This window comes from Oncorhynchus gorbuscha, unplaced genomic scaffold, assembly GCF_021184085.1.
Source record: "Oncorhynchus gorbuscha isolate QuinsamMale2020 ecotype Even-year unplaced genomic scaffold, OgorEven_v1.0 Un_scaffold_1904, whole genome shotgun sequence".
Lineage (NCBI taxonomy): Eukaryota > Metazoa > Chordata > Actinopteri > Salmoniformes > Salmonidae > Oncorhynchus > Oncorhynchus gorbuscha.
Window position 1 is genome coordinate 79580 of NW_025746553.1, and position 24143 is coordinate 103722.

The following is a 24143-nucleotide window of genomic DNA, read 5'->3' on the forward strand; positions in this document are numbered from 1 at the left end:
ATACTATATACAGGGTCAGTTAATACCATACTATATACAGGGTCAGTTAATACCATACTATATACAGGGTCAGTTAATACTATATACAGGGTCAGTTAGTACCATACTATATACAGGGTCAGTTAGTACCATACTATATACAGGGTCAGTTAATACCATACTATATACAGGGTCAGTTAATACCATACTATATACAGGGTCAGTTAATACCATACTATATAGACAGGGTCAGTTAATACCATACTATATACAGGGTCAGTTAATTCCATACTATATACAGGGTCAGTTAGTACCATACTATATACAGGATCAGTTAATACCATACTATATAGACAGGGTCAGTTAATACCATACTATATACAGGGTCAGTTAATACCATACTATATACAGGGTCAGTTAATACCATACTATATACAGGGTCAGTTAATACCATACTATATACAGGTCAGTTAATACCATAATATATACAGGTCAGTTAATACCATACTATATACAGGGTCAGTATATACAGGGTCAGTTATTACCATACTATATACAGGGTCAGTTAATACCATACTATATACAGGGTCAGTTAATACCATACTATATACAGGGTCACTATATACAGGGTCAGTTAATACCATACTATAGACAGGGTCAGTTAATACCATACTATATACAGGGTCAGTTAATACCATACTATATACAGGGTCAGTTAATACCATACTATATACAGGGTCAGTTAATACCATACTATATACAGGGTCACTATATACAGGGTCAGTTAATACCATACTATAGACAGGGTCAGTTAATACCATACTATATACAGGGTCACTATATACAGGGTCAGTTAATACCATACTATATACAGGGTCACTATATACAGGGTCAGTTAATACCATACTATATACAGGGTCAGTTAATACCATACTATATACAGGGTCAGTTAATACCATACTATATACAGGGTCACTATATACAGGGTCAGTTAATACCATACTGTAGACAGGGTCAGTTAATACCATACTATATACAGGGTCACTATATACAGGGTCAGTTAATACCATACTATATACAGGGTCACTATATACAGGGTCAGTTAATACCATACTATATACAGGGTCACTATATACAGGGTCAGTTAATACCATACTATAGACAGGGTCAGTTAATACCATACTATAAACAGGGTCAGTTAATACCATACTATATACAGGGTCAGTTAATACCATACTATATACAGGTCAGTTAATACCATAATATATACAGGTCAGTTAATACCATACTATATACAGGGTCAGTTAATACCATACTATATACAGGGTCACTATATACAGGGTCAGTTAATACCATACTATAGACAGGGTCAGTTAATACCATACTATATACAGGGTCAGTTAATACCATACTATATACAGGGTCAGTTAATACCATACTATATACAGGTCAGTTAATACCATAATATATACAGGTCAGTTAATACCATACTATATACAGGGTCAGTTAATACCATACTATATACAGGGTCACTATATACAGGGTCAGTTAATACCATACTATATACAGAGTCAGTTAATACCATACTATATACAGGGTCAGTTAATACCATACTATATACAGGGTCAGTTAATACCATACTATATACAGGGTCAGTTAATACCATACTATATACAGGGTCACTATATACAGGGTCAGTTAATACCATACTATATACAGGGTCAGTTAGTACCATACTATATACAGGGTCAGTTAATACTATATACAGGGTCAGTTAATACCATACTATATACAGGTCAGTTAATACCATACTATATACAGGACAGTTAATACCATACTATATACAGGGTCAGTTAATACCATACTATATACAGGGTCAGTTAAAACCATACTATATACAGGGTCAGTTAATACCATACTATATAGACAGGGTCAGTTAATACCATACTATATACAGGGTCAGTTAATACCATACTATATACAGGGTCAGTTAATACCATACTATATACAGGGTCAGTTAATACTATATACAGGGTCAGTTAATACCATACTATATACAGGGTCAGTTAATACCATACTATATACAGGGTCAGTTAAAACCATACTATATACAGGGTCAGTTAATACCATACTATATAGACAGGGTCAGGTAATACCATACTATATACAGGGTCAGTTAATACCATACTATATACAGGGTCAGTTAATACCATACTATATACAGGGTCAGTTAATACTATATACAGGGTCAGTTAGTACCATACTATATACAGGGTCAGTTAGTACCATACTATATACAGGGTCAGTTAATACCATACTATATACAGGGTCAGTTAATACCATACTATATACAGGGTCAGTTAATACCATACTATATAGACAGGGTCAGTTAATACCATACTATATACAGGGTCAGTTAATTCCATACTATATACAGGGTCAGTTAGTACCATACTATATACAGGATCAGTTAATACCATACTATATAGACAGGGTCAGTTAATACCATACTATATACAGGGTCAGTTAATACCATACTATATACAGGGTCAGTTAATACCATACTATATACAGGGTCAGTTAATACCATACTATATACAGGTCAGTTAATACCATAATATATACAGGTCAGTTAATACCATACTATATACAGGGTCAGTATATACAGGGTCAGTTATTACCATACTATATACAGGGTCAGTTAATACCATACTATATACAGGGTCAGTTAATACCATACTATATACAGGGTCACTATATACAGGGTCAGTTAATACCATACTATAGACAGGGTCAGTTAATACCATACTATATACAGGGTCAGTTAATACCATACTATATACAGGGTCAGTTAATACCATACTATATACAGGGTCAGTTAATACCATACTATATACAGGGTCACTATATACAGGGTCAGTTAATACCATACTATAGACAGGGTCAGTTAATACCATACTATATACAGGGTCACTATATACAGGGTCAGTTAATACCATACTATATACAGGGTCACTATATACAGGGTCAGTTAATACCATACTATATACAGGGTCAGTTAATACCATACTATATACAGGGTCAGTTAATACCATACTATATACAGGGTCACTATATACAGGGTCAGTTAATACCATACTGTAGACAGGGTCAGTTAATACCATACTATATACAGGGTCACTATATACAGGGTCAGTTAATACCATACTATATACAGGGTCACTATATACAGGGTCAGTTAATACCATACTATATACAGGGTCACTATATACAGGGTCAGTTAATACCATACTATAGACAGGGTCAGTTAATACCATACTATAAACAGGGTCAGTTAATACCATACTATATACAGGGTCAGTTAATACCATACTATATACAGGTCAGTTAATACCATAATATATACAGGTCAGTTAATACCATACTCTATACAGGGTCAGTTAATACCATACTATATACAGGGTCACTATATACAGGGTCAGTTAATACCATACTATAGACAGGGTCAGTTAATACCATACTATATACAGGGTCAGTTAATACCATACTATATACAGGGTCAGTTAATACCATACTATATACAGGTCAGTTAATACCATAATATATACAGGTCAGTTAATACCATACTATATACAGGGTCAGTTAATACCATACTATATACAGGGTCACTATATACAGGGTCAGTTAATACCATACTATATACAGGGTCAGTTAATACCATACTATATAGGGTCAGTTAATACCATACTATATACAGGGTCAGTTAATACCATACTATATACAGGGTCAGTTAATACCATACTATATACAGGGTCACTATATCAGGGTCAGTTAATAATACTATATACAGGGTCAGTTAATACTATATACAGGGTCAGTTAATACTATATACAGGGTCAGTTAATACCTATATACAGGTCATACCATACTATATACAGGACAGTTAATACCATACTATATACAGGGTCAGTTAATACCATACTATATACAGGGTCAGTTAAAACCATACTATATACAGGGTCAGTTAATACCATACTATATAGACAGGGTCAGTTAATACCATACTATATACAGGGTCAGTTAATACCATACTATATACAGGGTCAGTTAATACCATACTATATACAGGGTCAGTTAATACTATATACAGGGTCAGTTAATACCATACTATATACAGGGTCAGTTAATACCATACTATATACAGGGTCAGTTAAAACCATACTATATACAGGGTCAGTTAATACCATACTATATAGACAGGGTCAGTTAATACCATACTATATACAGGGTCAGTTAATACCATACTATATACAGGGTCAGTTAATACCATACTATATACAGGGTCAGTTAATACTATATACAGGGTCAGTTAGTACCATACTATATACAGGGTCAGTTAGTACCATACTATATACAGGGTCAGTTAATACCATACTATATACAGGGTCAGTTAATACCATACTATATACAGGGTCAGTTAATACCATACTATATAGACAGGGTCAGTTAATACCATACTATATACAGGGTCAGTTAATTCCATACTATATACAGGGTCAGTTAGTACCATACTATATACAGGATCAGTTAATACCATACTATATAGACAGGGTCAGTTAATACCATACTATATACAGGGTCAGTTAATACCATACTATATACAGGGTCAGTTAATACCATACTATATACAGGGTCAGTTAATACCATACTATATACAGGTCAGTTAATACCATAATATATACAGGTCAGTTAATACCATACTATATACAGGGTCAGTATATACAGGGTCAGTTATTACCATACTATATACAGGGTCAGTTAATACCATACTATATACAGGGTCAGTTAATACCATACTATATACAGGGTCACTATATACAGGGTCAGTTAATACCATACTATAGACAGGGTCAGTTAATACCATACTATATACAGGGTCAGTTAATACCATACTATATACAGGGTCAGTTAATACCATACTATATACAGGGTCAGTTAATACCATACTATATACAGGGTCACTATATACAGGGTCAGTTAATACCATACTATAGACAGGGTCAGTTAATACCATACTATATACAGGGTCACTATATACAGGGTCAGTTAATACCATACTATATACAGGGTCACTATATACAGGGTCAGTTAATACCATACTATATACAGGGTCAGTTAATACCATACTATATACAGGGTCAGTTAATACCATACTATATACAGGGTCACTATATACAGGGTCAGTTAATACCATACTGTAGACAGGGTCAGTTAATACCATACTATATACAGGGTCACTATATACAGGGTCAGTTAATACCATACTATATACAGGGTCACTATATACAGGGTCAGTTAATACCATACTATATACAGGGTCACTATATACAGGGTCAGTTAATACCATACTATAGACAGGGTCAGTTAATACCATACTATAGACAGGGTCAGTTAATACCATACTATATACAGGGTCAGTTAATACCATACTATATACAGGTCAGTTAATACCATAATATATACAGGTCAGTTAATACCATACTATATACAGGGTCAGTTAATACCATACTATATACAGGGTCACTATATACAGGGTCAGTTAATACCATACTATAGACAGGGTCAGTTAATACCATACTATATACAGGGTCAGTTAATACCATACTATATACAGGGTCAGTTAATACCATACTATATACAGGTCAGTTAATACCATAATATATACAGGTCAGTTAATACCATACTATATACAGGGTCAGTTAATACCATACTATATACAGGGTCAGTTAATACCATACTATATACAGAGTCAGTTAATACCATACTATATACAGGGTCAGGTTAATAGTACTGCATCTTGTTTACATACCCTACATTACTCATCTCATATGTATATACTGTACTCTATACCATCTACTGCATCTTGTTTACATACCCTACATTACTCATCTCATATGTATATACTGTACTCTATACCATCTACTGTATCTTGTTTACATACCCTACATTACTCATCTCATATGTATATACTGTACTCTATACCATCTACTGTATCTTGTTTACATACCCTACATTACTCATCTCATATGTATATACTGTACTCTATACCATCTACTGTATCTTGTTTACATACCCTACATTACTCATCTCATATGTATATACTGTACTCTATTACCATCTACTGCATCTTGTTTACATACCCTACATTACTCATCTCATATGTATATACTGTACTCTATACCATCTACTGCATCTTGTTTACATACCCTACATTACTCATCTCATATGTATATACTGTACTCTATTACCATCTACTGCATCTTGTTTACATACCCTACATTACACATCTCATATGTATATACTGTACTCTATTACCATCTACTGCATCTTGTTTACATACCCTACATTACTCATCTCATATGTATATACTGTACTCTATACCATCTACTGCATCTTGTTTACATACCCTACATTACTCATCTCATATGTATATACTGTACTCTATACCATCTACTGTATCTTGCCTATGCCGTTCTGTACCATCACTCATTCATGTATTTTTACGTACATATTCTTATTCATTCCTTTACACTTGTGTGTATAAGGTAGTTTCTGTGAATGGTCGAAACTAGAAGCACAAGCATTTCGCTACACTCGCATTAACATCTGCTAACCATGTGTATGTGACAAATACAATTTGATTTCTTGGGCACAGGGACTATGGTGGTCTGCTTGAAACATGTTGGTATTACAGACTCAGACAGGGAGAGGTTGAACATGTCAGTGAAGATACTTGCCAGTTCGTCAGCACGTCCTGGTAATCCGACTGAAACTCAAAGTGGCTGCAGAGAGTGTGATCACACAGTCATCCGGAACAGCTGATGCTCTCATGCATGTTTCAATGTTATTTGCCTCGAAGCAGTCCTAGAAGTTATTTAGCTTCTGGTTGGGTTATGTACGTACCGTCACCATGGGGACAACATCCTCTATGTACTTATTGATAAAGCCAGTGACTGATGTGGAACCAGACTAGTGGAGGTCTACAATTTTTTCTGAGGTCTTGGCTGATTTCTTTTGATTTTCTCCATGATGTCAAGCAAAGAGGCACTGAGTTTGAAGGTAGATCTAGAAATACATCCACAGGTACACCTCCAATTGACTCAAATGATGTCAATTAGCCTATCAGAAGCTTCTAAAGCCATTACATCATTTTCTGGACTTTTCCAAGCTGTTTAAAGGCACAGTCAACTTAGTGTATGTAAACTTCTGACCCACTGTTAATGTGATACAGTGAATTATAAGTGAAACAATTGTTGGAAAATGTACTTGTGTCATGCACAAAGTAGATGTCCTCACCGACTTGCCAATACTATAGTTTGTTAACAAGAAATTTGTGAAGTGGTTAAAAAACAAGTTTTAATGACTCCAACCTAAGTGTATGTAAACTAGTTTTAATGACTCCAACCTAAGTGTATGTAAACTAGTTTTAATGACTCCAACCTAAGTGTATGTAAACTAGTTTTAATGACTCCAACCTCAGTGTATGTAAACTAGTTTTAATGACTCCAACCTCAGTGTATGTAAACTAGTTTTAATGACTCCAACCTCAGTGTATGTAAACTAGTTTTAATGACTCCAACCTCAGTGTATGTAAACTAGTTTTAATGACTCCAACCTCAGAGTATGTAAACTAGTTTTAATGACTCCAACCTCAGAGTATGTAAACTAGTTTTAATGACTCCAACCTCAGAGTATGTAAACTAGTTTTAATGACTCCAACCTCAGTGTATGTAAACTAGTTTTAATGACTCCAACCTCAGTGTATGTAAACTAGTTTTAATGACTCCAACCTCAGTGTTTGTAAACTTCCGATAAGGAAGAGAACCAATAAGTAAACAAACAAACAAACAACACCCACACTGGATTTAATAAAAAGACTAAAGTTATTTAATTTTTATACAATATCAGTTCACACTGATCAGATCGCTATGTTACAGAGTTGACAAAAAATGAGCCGGAAGACAAGGTAACAAGCTGTTTGTACAAAGTACGTTGATAAGGAGAAAAGACCACATTCAGATCTGAAGAGAAAGAACGCCAAGACAAATGGGAGGAATGCTTTCATTGTTACACCAACGTGATAGAAAACAAATGGGAGGAATGCTTTCATTGTTACACCAACGTGATAGAAAACAAATGGGAGGAACGCTTTCATTGTTACACCAACGTGATAGAAAACAAATGGGAGGAATGCTTTCATTGTTACACCAACGTGATAGAAAACAAATGGGAGGAATGCTTTCATTGTTACACCAACGTGATAGAAAACAAATGGGAGGAATGCTTTCACTGTTACACCAACGTGATAGAAAACAAATGGGAGGAATGCTTTCACTGTTACACCAACAGAATGTCTTTCATTGTTTTCCAGACATGATGATGGGAGAAATCACTGCATCACACAACAATGATCAGAAAACAAATGGGAGGAATGCTTTCATTGTTTCCACAGAAAACAAATGGGAGGAATCTTTCCTGTTACCGTGATAGAAAACATTGTTACACCAACATGATAGAAAACAAATGTGAGGAATGCTTTCATTGTTACACCAACGTGATAGAAAACAAATGGGAGGAACGCTTTCATTGTTACACCAACGTGATAGAAAACAAATGGGAGGAATGCTTTCATTGTTACACTAACGTGATAGAAAACAAATGGGAGGAATGCTTTCACTGTTACACCAACGTGATAGAAAACATATGGGAGGAATGCTTTCACTGTTACACCAACGTGATAGAAAGTATTCTAGAATGTCTGCATACACCTGTATTTCCAGACATGATGCTACATGACGTTCCCATGAGAATTCATATCCCTCACCATCACTGCATCACAACAACAGCAGCTCTCTATCAGACATATCTACTACATGTAGTAACTCAAGCCTTCACGCATCGTTCCACAAAAAACAAGTGGTTATTATACCGACAGTCTCTGCCCCGCCCCCCTGTTAGTCTCTGCCCCGCCCCCCGTCAGTCTCTGCCCCGGCCCCCGTCAGTCTCTGCCCGGCCCCCGTTAGTCTCTGCCCCGCCCCCCGTCAGTCTCTGCCCCCCCCGTCATCTCACTACACACTATTACAATTCTTCATCCTTTTAAAGTAACTGTCCAATGTTTACAAATATCTATGAAATATGATCTATAAAATGTATTTGTTTTTCTTCCAAAAATGGGTAATTAAGTACGTTGAAAAGCAGCTTTTCGGTGTGGAGGTATCCCCAACAACAGAACGGTGTAGAGGTATCCCCAACAACAGAACGGTGTGGAGGTAACCCCAACAACAGAACGGTGTGGAGGTAACCCCAACAACAGAACGGTGTGGAGGTAACCCCAACAACAGAACGGTGTGGAGGTATCCCCAACAACAGAACGGTGTGGAGGTAACCCCAACAACAGAACGGTGTGGAGGTAACCCCAACAACAGAACGGTGTAGAGGTATCCCCAACAACAGAACGGTGTGGAGGTAACCCTAACAACAGAACGGTGTAGATAACCCCAACAACAGAACTGTGTGGAGGTAACCCCAACAACAGAACGGTGTAGGTAACCCCAACAACAGAACGGTGTGGAGGTAACCCCAACAACAGAACGGTGTGGAGGTAACCCCAACAACAGAACAGTGTGGAGGTAACCCCAACAACAGAACGGTGTGGAGGTAACCCCAACAACAGAACGGTGTAGAGGTATCCCCAACAACAGAACGGTGTGGAGGTGGAGGTACCCCAACAACAGAACGGTGTAACAGAGTGTAACCCCAACAACAGAACTGTGTGGAGGTAACCCCAACAACAGAACGGTGTGGAGGTATCCCCAACAACAGAACGGTGTGGAGGTAACCCCAACAACAGAACGGTGTGGAGGTAACCCCAACAACAGAACGGTGTGGAGGTAACCCCAACAACAGAACGGTGTGGAGGTAACCCCAACAACAGAACTGTGTGGAGGTATCCCCAACAACAGAACGGTGTGGAGGTATCCCCAACAACAGAACGGTGTGGAGGTAACCCCAACAACAGAACGGTGTGGAGGTAACCCCAACAACAGAACGGTGTGGAGGTAACCCCAACAACAGAACGGTGTGGAGGTAACCCTAACAACAGAACGGTGTGGAGGTAACCCCAACAACAGAACGGTGAGTTAACAGAACGGTGTGGAGGTAACCCCAACAACAGAACGGTGTGGAGGTATCCCCAACAACAGAACGGTGTGGAGGTATCCCCAACAACAGGACGGTGTGGAGGTAACCCCAACAACAGAACAGTGTGGAGGTAACCCAAACAACAGAACGGTGTAGATAACCCCAACAACAGAACGGTGTGGAGGTAACCCCAACAACAGAACAGTGTGGAGGTAACCCCAACAACAGAACGGTGTGGAGGTAACCCCAACAACAGAACGGTGTGGAGGTAACCCCAACAACAGAACGGTGTGGAGGTAACCCCAACAACAGAACGGTGTGGAGGTATCCCTAACAACAGAACGGTGTAGAGGTAACCCCAACAACAGAACGGTGTGGAGGTATCCCCAACAACAGAACGGTGTGGAGGTAACCCTAACAACAGAACAGTGTGGAGGTATCCCCAACAACAGAACGGTGTGGAGGTAACCCTAACAACAGAACAGTGTGGAGGTAACCCTAACAACAGAACAGTGTGGAGGTATCCCCAACAACAGAACGGTGTGGAGGTAACCCTAACAACAGAACAGTGTGGAGGTAACCCCAACAACAGAACGGTGTGGATAACCCCAACAACAGAACTGTGTGGAGGTATCCCCAACAACAGAACAGTGTGGAGGTAACCCTAACAACAGAACGGTGAGTTAACAGAACGGTGTGGAGGTATCCCCAACAACAGAACGGTGTGGAGGTAACCCTAACAACAGAACGGTGTGGAGGTAACCCTAACAACAGAACGGTGTGGAGGTAACCCTAACAACAGAACGGTGTGGAGGTAACCCTAACAACAGAACGGTGTGGAGGTAACCCTAACAACAGAACGGTGAGTTAACAGAACGGTGTGGAGGTAACCCTAACAACAGAACGGTGAGTTAACAGAACGGTGTGGAGGTAACCCTAACAACAGAACGGTGAGTTAACAGAACAGTGTGGAGGTAACCCCAACAACAGAACGGTGTGGAGGTAACCCTAACAACAGAACGGTGAGTTAACAGAACGGTGTGGAGGTAACCCCAACAACAGAACTGGACAGTTACTTTAAATAAGAATGGTTTTGACCAATCAACCATGACCATCACACACAACAGTTATATGTTGAAAATGGATTGGAGTTGCTTTCTACTGTCTTTTACAATCTTTTACAATCAACCTGGAAATAACCATCCCGGCTTACTTTACAGTGGTATTTACAGAGTATGATCTCCTTCAAATTCATTCCATCACAAAAAAAGTCGCTTTAAAAAAAAAAGTGTTTTCAGAAAAAAATTAAGTTAGGTTTGACAGCTAGACTAACCGTAAATTAAAATAAAAAATAAAATAAATCCTATCTGGTGTGTCTTTTGTCGTGACATGGAGTGGTACAGACATCAATTTACCTTCAATACACACAATCCTCATCAAACTACTGACCCTTCACATGAAATATAGATGTGTTAGAAGCACCTTCAATCTGAACACACACACGCACACGCACACACACACACGCACGCACGCACGCACGCGCACACACGCACACACACACGCGCACACACACACACACAGAAGATAAAGTGCAGCAGATCAGAATAATACAACCGTGGTTTTATAAACCAGAAAGACCAGGATGTAACAGCACAGAGCAGATATAAGGATATTAATATGAACTGGAAAAAGTGTCCTAATCAACATGTTTTTGTTTGGCGATATAATAAAGAGCTAATCAAATGAAACATGTAGAAAGTGGTTTTCCTTGTGGTTTCACAAAGCATGCTGGGAGTAAACGCCAGTGTCCAATGTCTTATCGGATACCGTACAAAAATATAATACCATAAACAACATTTGCGTGAACGAACCAACGACAGAAGACAAGAGGTTTTTTGCTTGTTGCTACTTTTCGAAAGGACTTGTATGAGTCGGTATCTGCTACCGTGGGGGTTGTGGTCGTTGTATGAGTCGGTATCTGCTACCGTGGTGGTTGTATGAGTCAGTATCTGCTACTATGGTGGTTGTATGAGTCAGTATCTGCTACTATGGTGGTTGTATGAGTCAGTATCTGCTACCGTGGTGGTTGTATGAGTCAGTATCTGCTACCGTGGTGGTTGTATGAGTCAGTATCTGCTAACCTGGTGGTTGTATGAGTCAGTATCTGCTACCGTGGTGGTTGTATGAGTCAGTATCTGCTACCGTGGTGGTTGTATGAGTCAGTATCTGCTACTGTGGTGGTTGTATGAGTCAGTATCTGCTAACCTGGTGGTTGTATGAGTCAGTATCTGCTACTGTGGTGGTTGTATGAGTCAGTATCTGCTACCGTGGTGGTTGTATGAGTCAGTATCTGCTAACCTGGTGGTTGTATGAGTCAGTATCTGCTACCGTGGTGGTTGTATGAGTCAGTATCTGCTACCGTGGTGGTTGTATGAGTCAGTATCTGCACCCTGGTGGATGTATGAGTCAGTATCTGCTACCCTGGTGGTTGTAGTCATTGTATGAGTCAGTATCTTCTACCATGGTGGTTGTGGTCGTTGTATGAGTCAGTATTTGCTACCCTGGTGGATGTATGAGTCAGTATCTGCTACCGTGGGGGTTGTGGTGGTTGTATGAGTCTGTATCTTCTACCGTGGTGGTTGTATGAGTCTGTATCTTCTACCGTGGTGGTTGTATGAGTCTGTATCTTCTACCGTGGTGGTTGTATGAGTCTGTATCTGCTACCGTGGTCGTTGTATGAGTCGGTATCTGCTACCGTGGTGGATGTATGAGTCCGTATCTGCTACGGTGGGGGTTGTCGTGGTTGTATGAGTCAGTATCTGCTACTGTGGGGGTTGTGGTCGTTGTATGAGTCGGTATCTGCTACCGTGGTGGTTGTATGAGTCAGTATCTGCTACCATGGTGGTTTTATGAGTCGGTAACTGCTACGGTGGGGGGTTGTATGAGTCAGTAACTGCTACCCTGGTGGTTGTATGAGTCAGTATCTGCTACCCTGTTGGATGTATGAGTCGGTATCTTCTACCATGGTGGTTGTAGTCATTGTATGAGTCAGTATCTGCTACTGTGGGGGTTGTGGTCATTGTATGAGTCGGTATTTGCTACCTTGGTGGTTGTGGTCATTGTATGACTCAGTATCTGCTACCGTGGTGGTTGTATGAGTCGGTATATGCTACCGTGGTGGTTGTATGAGTCAGTATCTGCTACCGTGGTGGTTGTGGTCAATGTATGAGTCGGTATCTGCTACCGTGGTGGTTGTGGTCGTTGTATGAGTCGGTATCTGCTACCGTGGGGGTTGTGGTCGTTGTATGAGTCTGTATCTGCTACCGTGGGGGTTGTGGTCGTTGTATGAGTCGGTATCTGCTACCGTGGGGGTTGTGGTCATTGTATGAGTCGGTATCTGCTACCGTGGGGGTTGTGGTCGTTGTATGAGTCGGTATCTGCTACCGTGGGGGTTGTGGTCATTGTATGAGTCAGTATCTGCTACCGTGGTGGTTGTATGAGTCAGTATCTGCTACCGTGGGGGTTGTGGTCGTTGTATGAGTCGGTATCTGCTACCGTGGGGGTTGTGGTCGTTGTATGAGTCGGTATCTGCTACCATGGTGGTTGTGGTCGTTTCTTCAGAAAGGTCTGTCAACTCAAATCAGTGCTGCAAACTGAGGCCCGTTTTCAGTGAATAAAATGGGAGAAAGTCTGAACTTCAAAACACACAACAACAACAACAACATTCAAGGCTTTAAAAAGACAAAGCACAGAGGCTGCTCAGTGGTTTTAAGTTTAGTAGAGGCTGCTCAGTGGTTTTAAGTTTAGTAGAGGCTGCTCAGTGGTTTTAATTTTAGTAGAGCCTGCTCAGTGGTTTTAAGTTGAGTAGCGGCTGCTCAGTGGTTTTTAAGTTGAGTAGAGGCTGCTCAGTGGTTTTAAGTTGAGTAGAGGCTGCTCAGTGGTTTTAAATTGGAGTAATTGAGAAACCTCCTTCTGTAAGTGCATTACTAAGTAACAACATTAAAACTAGTCATTCATTACGTCCAATTGAGTGAAGCCAATTCTGAGACCGTCATCAGTTGAAGTGCCGAGCAATGAGCGGTTCTGAAGAGCGGCTCTGAATCTAGCCTTTAGTGCTCTGGACCAGGGATGCATCGTCGAATGACTGCAGCGTCCTTTTTGACAGAGGCGGTGTTTTAACAATCCTTGAAACATCCATAACGATCTCCAGTGCGATTATCATAAAGATTATATAAAACTAAAAGATAAAAAAAATAAAAAATAAAGACATTGGTGAAACAACCACCACAATGAAGTCATCAGCTTTGGTAGAATACTAAACAACAGTTACATTTTCCTTTCTAGTGTGGGCAGAACATGCAGTACAATCCTCTCTTCATCTCTCCCTGCAGTCATGTTCATTCATCACTTTAAAAAATGACTATATTCTTCTCTAATAGCAAACCAACCCGAGATCCACGTCAAACAAACTCTTCCAATCCTTCAGGTGTCAATCTTTTTCCCGCAGAAAGATAAAGGCAGGTAAAGAAAGACAAGACACGCGACAACAAAAGAAAAAGTTAACTGTGCATCGAGTGGATACAGGGGAAAGGCAGCTTCAGCTAAACAGGAAGCCAGGGAAAGGCAGCTTCAGCTAAACAGGAAGCCAGGGGAATGGCAGCTTCAGCTAAACAGGAAGCCAGGGGAAAGGCAGCTTCAGCTAAACAGGAAGCCAGGGGAAAGGCAGCTTCAGCTAAACAGGAAGCCAGGCAGCTTCAGCTAAACAGGGGAAAGGCAGCTTCAGCTAAACAGGAAGCCAGGGGAAGGCAGCTTCAGCTAAACAGGAAGCTGAACAAACAACAAAGCGTTTCCAGGGTGAGTTAAAGAACACAGAAGACAGGGTTCAACTGTCAATCAGAGCTGTTGGGGGAGAGGGGAGAAATGTACTGCATCCAGAATGCCACCTATTCCCTATGTAGTGCACTACTTTTGACCAGGGCCTGCATAATAGGGCTCTGGTGAAGAGTAGTGCACTACATAGGGAATAGGATTCCATTTGGGACGCAAGACTAGACTAACTCCTTTGGGGAAGGGAGAGAGAGGGGTGCAGTTGAGGGGCATTCCTTGTTCTTTTCAGAATTGTTTTGGGTTCTCTAACGTGTCATTTTTAAAAATGGGATGGCGAGTCACTTTCCTCTGTAGCCTACAGAATAGCCAGGCAGTTCAGCAGCAATAAGTAGCCTAGCCTGGCCAAGACCCAGTGCTTTGTAGGTAGCCTGGTACCAGGCCTGGTGAGGGGTTGGAGGAGTGCTAGGTAGGTAGCCTGGTGAGGGGTTGGAGGAGTGCTAGGTAGGTAGCCTGGTACCAGGCTGGTGAGGGGTTGGAGGAGGCTAGGGTAGCCTGGTGGTGGGGTTGGAGGAGTGCTAGGTAGGTAGCCTGGTACCAGGCCTGGTGAGGGGTTGGAGGAGTGCTAGGTAGGTAGCCTAGGGTGAGGGGTTGGAGGAGTGCTAGGTAGGTAGCCTGGTACCAGGCCTGGTGAGGGGTTGGAGGAGTGCTAGGTAGGTAGCCTGGTGAGGGGGTTGGAGGAGTGCTAGGTAGGTAGCCTGGTACCAGGCCTGGTGAGGGGTTGGAGGAGTGCTAGGTAGGTAGCCTGGTACCAGGAGTGAGGGGTTGGAGGAGTGCTAGGTAGGTAGCCTGGTACCAGGCCTGGTGAGGGGTTGGAGTTGGAGGAGTGCTAGTGGTTTCAGGCCTGGTGAGGGGTTAGGCTAGGTAGGTAGCCTGGTACCAGGCCTGGTGAGGGGTTGGAGGAGTGCTGAGGGGTAGGTAGCCTGGTACCAGGCCTGGTGAGGGGTTGGGAGTGCTAGGTAGGTAGCCTGGTACCAGGCCCTAGGTAGGTAGCCTGAGGGGTTGGAGGTAGCCTGGAGGAGTGCTAGGTAGGTAGCTACCAGGCCTGGTGAGGGGTTGGAGGAGTGCTAGGTAGGTAGCCTGGTACCAGGCCTGGTGAGGGGTTGGAGGAGTGCTAGGTAGGTAGCCTGCTACCAGGCCTGGTGAGGGGTTGGAGGAGTGTAGGTAGGTAGCCTGGTACCAGGCCTGGTGAGGGGTTGGGGGTGTGCTAGGTAGGTAGCCTGCTACCAGGCCTGGTGAGGGGTTTAGGGTGTGTTAGGTAGGTAGCCTGCTACCAGGCCAGGTTAGGTAGGTAGCCTGCTACCAGGCCTGGTGTTGGAGGAGCCTGGTGAGGGGGTTACCAGGAGTGAGGGGTGGAGGAGTGCTAGGTAGGTAGGTAGCCTGGTGAGGGGTTGGAGGAGTGCTAGGTAGGTAGCCTGGTACCAGGCCTGGTGAGGGGTTGGAGGAGTGCTAGGTAGGTAGCCTGCTACCAGGCCTGGTGAGGGGTTGTAGGAGTGCTAGGTAGGTAGCCTGGTACCAGGCCTGGTGAGGGGTTGGGGGTGTGCTAGGTAGGTAGCCTGGTACCAGGCCTGGTGAGGGTTGGAGGAGTGCTAGGTAGGTAGCCTGGTAGCCAGGCCTGGTGAGGGGTTGGAGGAGTGCTAGGTAGGTAGCCTGGTTCCAGGTGAGGGGTTGGAGGAGTGCTAGGTAGGTAGCCTGGTTCCAGGTGAGGGGTTGGAGGAGTGCTAGGTAGGTAGCCTGGTTCCAGGTGAGGGGTTGGAGGAGTGCTAGGTAGGTAGCCTGGTTCCAGGTGAGGGGTTGGAGGAGTGCTAGGTAGGTAGCCTGGTTCCATGTGAGGGGTTGGGGGTGTATTCTGCTCAGCTCCAGGGGGAAGCGGCAGGGCAGGTAAAGGCTGTATCAGTCCAAGGAAAGGAGAGGACGGATCCACTAGAACAGTGAACATCTGAAGAAGTTGCTCTTCTTTGACCGGGTCTCTGTGATCTTGACCGGCCCACCTCCTCCTGGAGGACTGTTGTCGTTCTAAAGCGGAGGGGGGGTGAAAGGGTTTGTGTCAAAGGTCAATTACCACTCTTAAGATCCCATTGCTGTCAACAACAGTTGGAACCTACGTTCTGGATAAGAATACAGCACATCATATGAGCATCATCAGCTGCAAAACAACAAACATAAACTCACTATTTTTCTGTTGAGTCTCGTCATTATGTCTCTTCCCAGTGTGAAAAAGGACTGTGTTTCAAAAACAAAACAAAATGTATACTTCAGGAACACGTTGATTAGAGGGAGAAAAAAAAAAGTCCTGTTTTCAATGGAAAAAGACTGAGAGAAGAATGAATAAATAGGTATAAATGAATAGTATGGAACAGAACTCACCTCTTCCACGTTCTGGCTGGATTTGGCGCTCGTTTCTAAGAACTTGATGCCGTAATCAATCGCCAACTGTGACAAATAAAACATTATGAGAACAATTCATGTTAATAACAGATGTACCTTTAAAAGAATCAACAGCAGCCCCCCTCCCCTCCCATGCAACACATTCCAAGAGGCATAGCACAGAACGTAAAAGTGATGGTACCTTTCTGTTACAAAAGGGAATTGTACTACATCATGAAGGGAGAACTGGGCTGGCTATGACAGACAATAGATCATACTGTATATTATGGGTATTGTCAAACATACAACTGGGAGTACATTTACACCAAAGATACTATGAAGAGCAGTGTGGGGGTTTCTCCAAAGAGACTATGAAGAGCAATGTGGGGGTTTCACCAAAGAGACTATGAAGAGCAGTGTGGGGGTTTCACCAAAGACACTATGAAGAGCAATGTGGGGGTTTCACCAAAGACACTATGATGTGCAGTGTGGGGGTTTCACCAAAGAGACTATGAAGAGCAGTGTGGGGGTTTCACCAAAGACACTATGAAGAGCAGTGTGGGGGTTTCACCAAAGACACTATGAAGAGCAGTGTGGGGGTTTCTCCAAAGAGACTATGAAGGGCAGTGTGGGGGTTTCTCCAAAGATACTATGATGTGCAGTGTGGGGGTTTCACCAAAGAGACTATGAAGAGCAGTGTGTGGGTTTCTCCAAAGAGACTATGAAGAGCAATGTGGGGGTTTCTCTTTTCTCTGGAACGTTATCACATTGTTTCCAACGCACCCTGCAACAAGACATCTCAGACTCGTCAGTGCTTATTTGAAACACACAGAGACCCTGAAACTCGGAGACCCTCCATACCTTTTCTCCTCGTTCTTTTGACACCTGTCTTTTGTCGTTCATGTCACACTTGTTTCCTAGGATCATCCTCTCCACGTCAGAGGAGGCATGCTACAGATAGACAGAATGAGAGAAGACTCAGTATTGCTACAGACAGAATGAGAGAAGACTGAGTATTGCTACAGACAGAATGAGATTGCTACAGACAGAATGAGAGAAGACTGAGTATTGCTACAGACAGAATGAGAGAAGACTGAGTATTGCTACAGACAGAATGAGAGAAGACTGAGTATTGCTACAGACAGAATGAGAGAAGACTGAGTATTGCTACTGACAGACAGAATGAGAGAAGACTGAGTATTGCTACTGATTGTTTCTAGGCTACCTGCTGTGGTAGCTTCACACCTGATTGCTGCGGTAGCTTCACATCTGATTGTTGCTAGGCTACCTGCTGCGGTAGCTTCACACCTGATTGTTTCTAGTCTACCTGCTGCAGTAGCTTCACACCTGATTGTTTCTAGGCTACCTGCTGCGGTAGCTTCACACCTGATTGTTTCTAGGCTACCTGCTGCGGTAGCTTCACACCTGATTGTTTCTAGGCTACCTGCTGCGGTAGTTTCACACCTGATTGTTTCTAGGCTACCTGCTGCGGTAGCTTCACACCTGATTGTTTCTAGGCTACCTGCTGCGGTAGCTTCACACCTGATTGTTTCTAGGCTACCTGCTGCGGTAGCTTCACACCTGATTGTTGCTAGGCTACCTGCTGCGGTAGCTTCACACCTGATTGTTGCTAGGCTACCTGCTGCGGTAGCTTCACACCTGATTGTTGCTAGGCTACCTGCTGCACACCTGATTGTAGCTTCACACCTGATTGTTTCTAGGCTACCTGCTGCGGTAGCTTCACACCTGATTGTTGCTAGGCTACCTGCTGCGGTAGCTTCACACCTGATTGTTGCTAGGCTACCTGCTGCGGTAGCTTCACACCTGATTGTTGCTAGGCTACCTGCTGCGGTAGCTTCACACCTGATTGTTGCTAGGCTACCTGCTGCGGTAGCTTCACACCTGATTGTTTCTAGGCTACCTGCTGCGGTAGCTTCACACCTGATTGTTTCTAGGCTACCTGCTGCGGTAGCTTCACACCTGATTGTTGCTAGGCTACCTGCTGCGGTAGCGTCACACCTGATTGTTGCTAGGCTACCTGCTGCGGTAGCTTCACACCTGATTGTTTCTAGGCTACCTGCTGTGGTAGCTTCACACCTGATTGTTGCTAGGCTACCTGCTGCGGTAGCTTCACACCTGATTGTTTCTAGGCTACCTGCTGCGGTAGCTTCACACCTGATTGTTGCTAGGCTACCTGCTGCGGTAGCTTCACACCTGATTGTTTCTAGGCTACCTGCTGCGGTAGCTTCACACCTGATTGTTTGCTAGGCTACCTGCTGCGGTAGCTTCACACCTGATTGTTGCTAGGCTACCTGCTGCGGTAGCTTCACACCTGATTGTTTCTAGGCTACCTGCTGCGGTAGCTTCACACCTGATTGTTTCTAGGCTACCTGCTGCGGTAGCTTCACACCTGATTGTTTCTAGGCTACCTGCTGCGGCAGCTTCACACCTGATTGTTGCTAGGCTACCTGCTGCGGTAGCTTCACACCTGATTGTTGCTAGGCTACCTGCTGCGGTAGCTTCATACCTCTTCAATGTTCCTGATCCAGTTCTTGATGTTCTCGAAGGACTTCTCGTTAGTGATGTCATACACTAGCATGATACCCTGTTGGACAAAGGACAGGAAGTGACGTCAGAGGAAGTGACACGCCGTGACATTAACAGGAAAAGACCCAACCTAGCGCCATTCCAGACATGACCCGGTGAAATGTCTGTATGTCTGTGCTGTAGTCAAGTAAGGGTCTTGGGTCTTGGCTGTTATCACCACAAGCTTGAAGCCCTTATAAACCCAGAATAATCTGCCTCGATAAAATAATAATAGGTTGTTTTTCCAAACATGTATTTACATATATATAAAGTTGACATATATAGAACCTGGTTAGTAAGCAAAACATAAGAACAGTACATTTTCTAACCGGACACACAGCCATGAATAAGGTGGAATAGACATCGTTCTGACTATTCTACTAGAACTCTGAGGCAGTGGAACTGACCACAGGATACATCTTCTTAAGGATCCGCCCCCTTTTATTCAATTTTCACCTAAAATGACTCAATACCCAAATCTAACTAGCCTAGTGGTTAGAGTGTTGGACTAGTAACCGGAAGGTTGCAAGTTCAAATCCCCGAGCTGACAAGGTACAAATCTGTCGTTCTGCCCCTGAACAGGCAGTTAACCCACTGTTCCCAGGCCGTCATTGAAAATAAGAATTTGTTCTTAACTGACTTGCCTGGTTAAATAAAGGTAAAATAAAATTAAAAAAATAACTTCCTGTAGCTCAGGACCTGAAGCAAGGATATGCATATTCTTGGTACCAATTGAAAGGAAACACTTTGAAGTTTGTGGAAATGTGAAAGAGATGTAGGAGAATTTAACACAATAGATCTGGTAGAAGAAAATACAAAGACAAAACCAACCATTTGTTTTTCTGTCACCATCTTTGAAATGCAAGAGAAAGGTCACAGCTAAAGCCATCACTCTGGTTGTAATTCGGATAGTGTCCACAAGATGGCAGCAGAGGGTATGTGCAACTTTTCAGACAGATAACTTGAAGTATGAGTGAACTACAAGACTTTTAGTCCCCCTGGGACATTTGGGCAAATCGTGAAGGAGACATTCGCATTCATATAAAAAAAAATTATGCAAGAATATTGTCAAATCTGTTTACTTGGACTTTGATTTAACTTTCCAAGTATTAGTAGCCATATTATTCAAGTTCAACATTTGCAAAACAACTAGTTTTCGTAACTTCATAACTCTTAATATTCTTATACTTTGTGTCCAAAAAAATGATGTCGCAAAGGTTAGCGCCAACATTTAGCAACAGAGAAGGGGTTTCCTGATACTCCCGTAAAGCCCAGCTCATTGGCTATCTAGCTAGCTTTGTTTTGACCCCCAATTGGTGCTTATTTTGACAAAGAAAGTCAATAAATGAAGACCGGCCGTATCATCGGCACGCCATGAAGACGTCGCTCTCTGACCAAATATGGTGTCCTATAGGATATACTAGACCCCTAATGATATAGTGAAGTCTGGTTACGTTCTAGGATCTCTGATATGGTGTCCTATAGGATATACTAGACCCCTAATGATAGAGTGAAGTCTGGTTACCTTCTAGGATCTCTGATATGGTGTCCTATAGGATATACTACACCCCTAATGATAGAGTGAAGTCTGGTTACGTTCTAGGATCTCTGACATGGTGTCCTATAGGATATACTAGACCCCTAATGATATAGTTTAGTCTGGTTACGTTCTAGGATCTCTGACATGGTGTCCTATAGGATATACTACACCCCTAATGATAGAGTGGAGTCTGGTTACGTTCTAGGATCTCTGAGGAATAAATACGAACGTGATATGATTGGTTGAAACAACTTTCAGGGTGAGATTTTCACAGATTCCTTTCTTTGCAAATTGAACGAGTGGAAATACAAAATCAATCGTGCATGCTATATGGACCTTTTTAGGTTTTGAAAAAAGGATTCTAGCTAACCGTGTGTAGAACAGCAGGGAGGAGGAGACAGAGTAGAGTTAGTAGAGGTCATGTAGTGTAGAACAACAGGGAGGAGACAGAGTAGAGTTAGTAGAGGTCATGTAGTGTAGAACAGCAGGGAGGAGGAGACAGAGTAGAGTTAGTAGAGGTCATGTAGTGTAGAACAGCAGGGAGGAGGAGACAGAGTAGAGTTAGTAGAGGTCATGTAGTGTAGAACAGCAGGGAGGAGACAGAGTAGAGTTAGTAGAGGTCATGTAGTGTAGAACAACAGGAGGAGGAGACAGAGTAGAGTTAGTAGAGGTCATGTAGTGTAGAACAGCAGGGAGGAGACAGAGTAGAGTTAGTAGAGGTCATGTAGTGTAGAACAGCAGGGAGAGAGTAGAGTTAGAGACAGAGTAGAGTTAGTAGAGGTCATGTAGTGTAGAACAGCAGGAGGAACAGCAGGGAGGAGGAGACAGAGTAGAGTTAGTAGAGGTCATGTAGTGTAGAACAGGAGGAGGAGACAGAGTAGAGTTAGTAGAGGTCATGTAGTGTAGAACAGCAGGGAGGAGACAGAGTAGAGTTAGTAGAGGTCATGTAGTGTAGAACAACAGGGAGGAGGAGACAGAGTAGAGTTAGTAGAGGTCATGTAGTGTAGAACAGCAGGGAGGAGGAGACAGAGTAGAGTTAGTAGAGGTCATGTAGTGTAGAACAGCAGGGAGGAGACAGAGTAGAGTTAGTAGAGGTCATGTAGTGTAGAACAACAGGGAGGAGGAGACAGAGTAGAGTTAGTAGAGGTCATGTAGTGTAGAACAGCAGGGAGGAGACAGAGTAGAGTTAGTAGAGGTCATGTAGTGTAGAACAACAGGGAGGAGGAGACAGAGTAGAGTTAGTAGAGGTCATGTAGTGTAGAACAGCAGGGAGGAGACAGAGTAGAGTTAGTAGAGGTCATGTAGTGTAGAACAACAGGGAGGAGGAGACAGAGTAGAGTTAGTAGAGGTCATGTAGTGTAGAACAGCAGGGGAGGAGACAGAGTAGAGTTAGTAGAGGTCATGTAGTGTAGAACAGCAGGGGAGGAGACAGAGTAGAGTTAGTAGAGGTCATGTAGTGTAGAACAGCAGGAGGAGACAGAGTAGAGTTAGTAGAGGTCATGTAGTGTAGAACAGCAGGGAGGAGGAGACAGAGTAGAGTTAGTAGAGGTCATGTAGTGTAGAACAGCAGGAGGAGACAGAGTAGAGTTAGTAGAGGTCATGTAGTGTAGAACAGCAGGGAGGAGACAGAGTAGAGTTAGTAGAGGTCATGTAGTGTAGAACAGCAGGGGAGGAGGAGACAGAGTAGAGTTAGTAGAGGTCATGTAGTGTAGAACAGCAGGGAGGAGGAGACAGAGTAGAGTTAGTAGAGGTCATGTAGTGTAGAACAGCAGGGAGGAGACAGAGTAGAGTTAGTAGAGGTCATGTAGTGTAGAACAGCAGGGGAGGAGACAGAGTAGAGTTAGTAGAGGTCATGTAGTGTAGAACAGCAGGGAGGAGGAGACAGAGTAGAGTTAGTAGAGGTCATGTAGTGTAGAACAGCAGGGAGGAGGAGACAGAGTAGAGTTAGTAGAGGTCATGTAGTGTAGAACAGCAGGGAGGAGACAGAGTAGAGTTAGTAGAGGTCATGTAGTGTAGAACAACAGGGGAGGAGACAGAGTAGAGTTAGTAGAGGTCATGTAGTGTAGGAACAGCAGGTAGAGTTAGGAGACAGCAGGAGGAGGAGTGAGTAGAGTTAGTAGAGGTCATGTAGTGTAGAACAGCAGGGAGGAGGAGACAGAGTAGAGTTAGTAGAGGTCATGTAGTGTAGAACAACAGGGGGAGGAGACAGAGTAGAGTTAGTAGAGGTCATGTAGTGTAGAACAGCAGGGAGGAGGAGACAGAGTAGAGTTAGTAGAGGTCATGTAGTAGAACAGGGAGGAGGAGACAGAGTAGAGTTAGTAGAGGTCATGTAGTGTAGAACAGCAGGAGGAGACAGAGTAGAGTTAGTAGAGGTCATGTAGTGTGGGAGAGACAACAGGAGGAGACAGAGTAGAGTTAGTAGAGGTCATGTAGTGTAGAACAACAGGGAGGAGACAGAGTAGAGTTAGTAGAGGTCATGTAGTGTAGAACACAGGGAGGAGGAGACAGAGTAGAGTTAGTAGAGGTCATGTAGTGTAGAACAGCAGGGAGGAGGAGACAGAGTAGAGTTAGTAGAGGTCATGTAGTG

At 42.8% G+C, this 24143-nt stretch overlaps 1 protein-coding gene across 1 annotated transcript; it reads right to left on the reverse strand.

Moving 5' to 3' along the window:
* Nucleotides 1-16440: 16440 nt before the first annotated feature.
* On the reverse strand, nucleotides 16441-20035 carry LOC124024514 (ras-related protein Rab-8B; the record flags this gene model as incomplete). The annotated part of the gene is given in 5 exon segments (XM_046338434.1): nucleotides 16441-17079; nucleotides 17236-17286; nucleotides 17431-17496; nucleotides 18292-18381; nucleotides 19958-20035. Coding segments are annotated over 5 exon segments (378 nt in total), but the record flags the coding sequence as incomplete, so codon positions are not given.
* Nucleotides 20036-24143: the final 4108 nt, after the last annotated feature.